This window comes from Lactuca virosa, chromosome 5 (assembly GCF_052849685.1).
Source record: "Lactuca virosa cultivar CGN04683 chromosome 5, Lactuca_virosa_CGN04683_v6, whole genome shotgun sequence".
NCBI lineage: Eukaryota > Viridiplantae > Streptophyta > Magnoliopsida > Asterales > Asteraceae > Lactuca > Lactuca virosa.
Window position 1 is genome coordinate 426,429,494 of NC_136430.1, and position 3,172 is coordinate 426,432,665.

The 3,172-nt window shown below is 36.1% G+C and overlaps 1 protein-coding gene across 1 annotated transcript; it reads left to right on the forward strand.

The window, feature by feature from the left end:
• The first annotated feature begins 1,337 nt into the window (after window positions 1-1,337).
• COPT1 (copper transporter 1) lies at window positions 1,338-1,992 on the forward strand. The gene has a single exon (XM_079048995.1). It carries the CDS (start codon window positions 1,377-1,379, stop codon window positions 1,911-1,913), a length of 537 nt encoding a protein of 178 aa, XP_078905121.1. The 5' UTR covers window positions 1,338-1,376; the 3' UTR covers window positions 1,914-1,992.
• The last annotated feature ends 1,180 nt before the right edge of the window (window positions 1,993-3,172 follow it).

The following is a 3,172-nucleotide window of genomic DNA, read 5'->3' on the forward strand; positions in this document are numbered from 1 at the left end:
TAATATAAAATTATTTCATAGCTATTCTGTAGTCGATCTCTTCTGTCGATAGTCCGTAGCTAATCTGTAGCGAATTACCTACAGAATATCTACGGATTTAGTTCCGTCGTTATTCCATAGCAATTGTGTAGCTAATTACTAACGGAATACCTACGGATTTTCATCTGTAACTATTCCGTAGCTATTTCGTAGCGATTCCGTTACTAAATTAGGGTTTCCCATTCCGTAGGTATTTCGTAGGTATTGTGTAGGTTATTTCCTACGGAAATTTTCCGTAGCTATTTTCCTGTAGCAAAAGCCTTTGTTTTCTAGTAGTGAAAGGAAATTACCCAATGCCTCCTACCACAACATATTGGAATGCCCATAGAAGTCTGTCTGCATCTACATGGCAAACTATGTATTGGCCGCGTTTTGATTTATACAATCAACTTAAGTCTCGTACTTCTGAAACACATTGGATACATATTAAAGACTAAGTGCGAATGTATTTGAACCTTTTTATTATTTTTTGCATCAAATATTATTTTATATTTGAACTTTTTTATTATTTGTTGTGTTAAAATATTATTTTATTATTGTTGTGTCGTGTTTTAACTTTTTTTTAAAAAAATTGAATAAAAATATTTACATATATTTTATAAAAATAGTATTATAAATCATCTATTTAATAAATGAAATAAATAATATTTTAGTAAAATAATATTACATCGACGATAATATATTTTGTAGTAAGCTCATACAAATGAGTTGTATATATTATTATGTATATATTTTGTAAGCTTAATAAAAATGAGAGTGCTAGAATTGAAATAAAAATAATATCTTAAAAAAACTATTAATAATAATTATGTAATCATAATTTAATTAGTAATGATTAGTAAAGAAAAGTAAAATGATTAGTAAAAACAATGATTGAAAAATAATTAGAGGGTAGAGATATTCCAATACTTTGATTTTACTGAAAAAACTGAAATCTTAAAAGTCAAACACTCCTATTGAGAACATAAAATTTTCGGAATATGCATTGGTTGAAAAAAAATAAAAGTTGTCACTGAATTAATAGATCACCTAAAAAATAATTATTACATGGATAGAAATATAAAATCTGGGGTCACCCTATTTTTAATTGTTTTAATACCCTTTTAAACGCGATCCATATATTTTTTTTGGTTAACGAGATGACCAAATTTGCGGTAAGTAATCTCCTGAAAGTAATACATACCGGGTCGAGAAACCGAATCCGTTTTCTAAGAATCCAAGTTTTGAGAACAAAATTTTGTTTACAACTTGAATGCGTCTACGTACAACTGACTCTACCCATACCCATCGAATTGTAGAAGTACTTCACTCTCTTTATATCCCCAACGGCCACCCATATGCTGTGTGTCAGAGAGAGAAAGACAAAGGGAGAGAGGATAATGGACGAGGATCACATGAACGGAATGACCGATATGTCACCGTCACCAATCGCTGCCACAGGAGCATCACCGAAGATGGCAGGCGACATGATGCACCATCACCCGATGATGCACATGGCCTTTTTCTGGGGCAAAAATGGTGAAATTTTGTTCCCGGGTTGGCCCGGAACTAATTCGGGTATGTACGCTCTCGTTCTCATCTTCGTCTTCTTCCTCGCGTTTCTCGTCGAGTTCTTATCTCACTCGAACTTCGCCCGGAAAAGGTCAGGTCCGTTGGCGGTGGGATTGGTTCAGACCCTGGTTCATACACTGCGAGCCGGATTGGCTTATATGTTGATGCTGGCGGTGATGTCGTTCAACGGCGGTGTGTTTCTGGTGGCGGTGGCAGGTCACGCGCTTGGATTTCTTGTGTTTGGGACCTGGATTTTTAAGAAGCCGCCGCCGCCGCTCGCCGGCGATAAAAGCTCCGATAGATCTCCGATGATATGTGCTTAAATTATGCAGTTATGGTTGTGTAGTTGTGTTTCAAATCGATTTCTTCATACTAGAATTACATTGGGATTATAGTTTTTCATTTAGCTTTTTTTTTTAATAATAATAATAATAATACAGATTAAGTACAATTAAAAAAATATGATTGAAAAAATAACTTTTTGGGTAAAACAATCATCGACAACCTTTGATTTATACGTTGATATTCGATACTGGTTAGAAAATCTTTATTTTTATTTGTTATCTATAATAAATAAAGAAGCTATAAATGCACAATTAAAAAGATGGATCATAATTGCAGTAATCTATAAATGCAAAATTAAAAAAGATGGATCATAATTACAGTAATTTCGGACTACGACTCTAACGTCACCTAAACGGCGATATCATTATTTAAGAAATTCCACTCCAAACTTTCTCTCTGGAAGGCCATAATTAAGAAATTCCACTCCAAACTTTCTCTCTGGAAGGCCAAAACCCTCTCGTTTGGTCTCTCGTTTGGTGGTAGATTAACGTTAATAAGGTCAGTTCTTGGTAATTTGCCCACCTATTATTTATCATTATTTAAGGCCCAGAAAGGTGTAACAGACGAGATGGAGAAAATTAGAAAAACTTTCTTATGGGGTGGCTGTGATGATAGGAAGAAGATACATTGGGTGGCTTGGGATAAAGTCATGGCAGATAAAAGTGATGGTGGATTGGGTGTAGGATCGATACAATCTTTAAACTATGGGCTACTCGTGAAATGGTGGTGGCGGTTAAAAAACGAGAAGAACTCTCTCTGGGCCCGGATAATTCACGGGATTCACAATCTGTCGAATAAGCCCTTCGAATACTTATCTCGACAGAATGGCAGTGGGGTATGGATCAACATTGGGCGTATTAAAGAGGACCTGTTAAAGTACGGATTGGGAGTTCACGATTAGTTCAAACAGGTGGTAAAGGGCGGAAAGGAAACTCTATTCTGGTACGACTCATGGGCAGGTTCTGGGAACTTAAAAGCCAAATATCCTCACCTGTTTGAGCTTGAAAATAGAAAAAAGTGTTCTGTTGCTGACAGAATTTCAGAAGCAACCATCTCTTGGAACTGGAAGTATCAACCCCCCCCCCCCCCCCCCCCGGTCCGATTTTGGATTAGGACCAGATGTGCAAGCACTAACCAATGACATCTCTGGTACTCGTTTAACTCCGGGAGATGATCATTGTAGATTTAAGTTAACGGGTGATGGTTCGTACACAGTTAGTTCAGTTAGGAAGGTTAT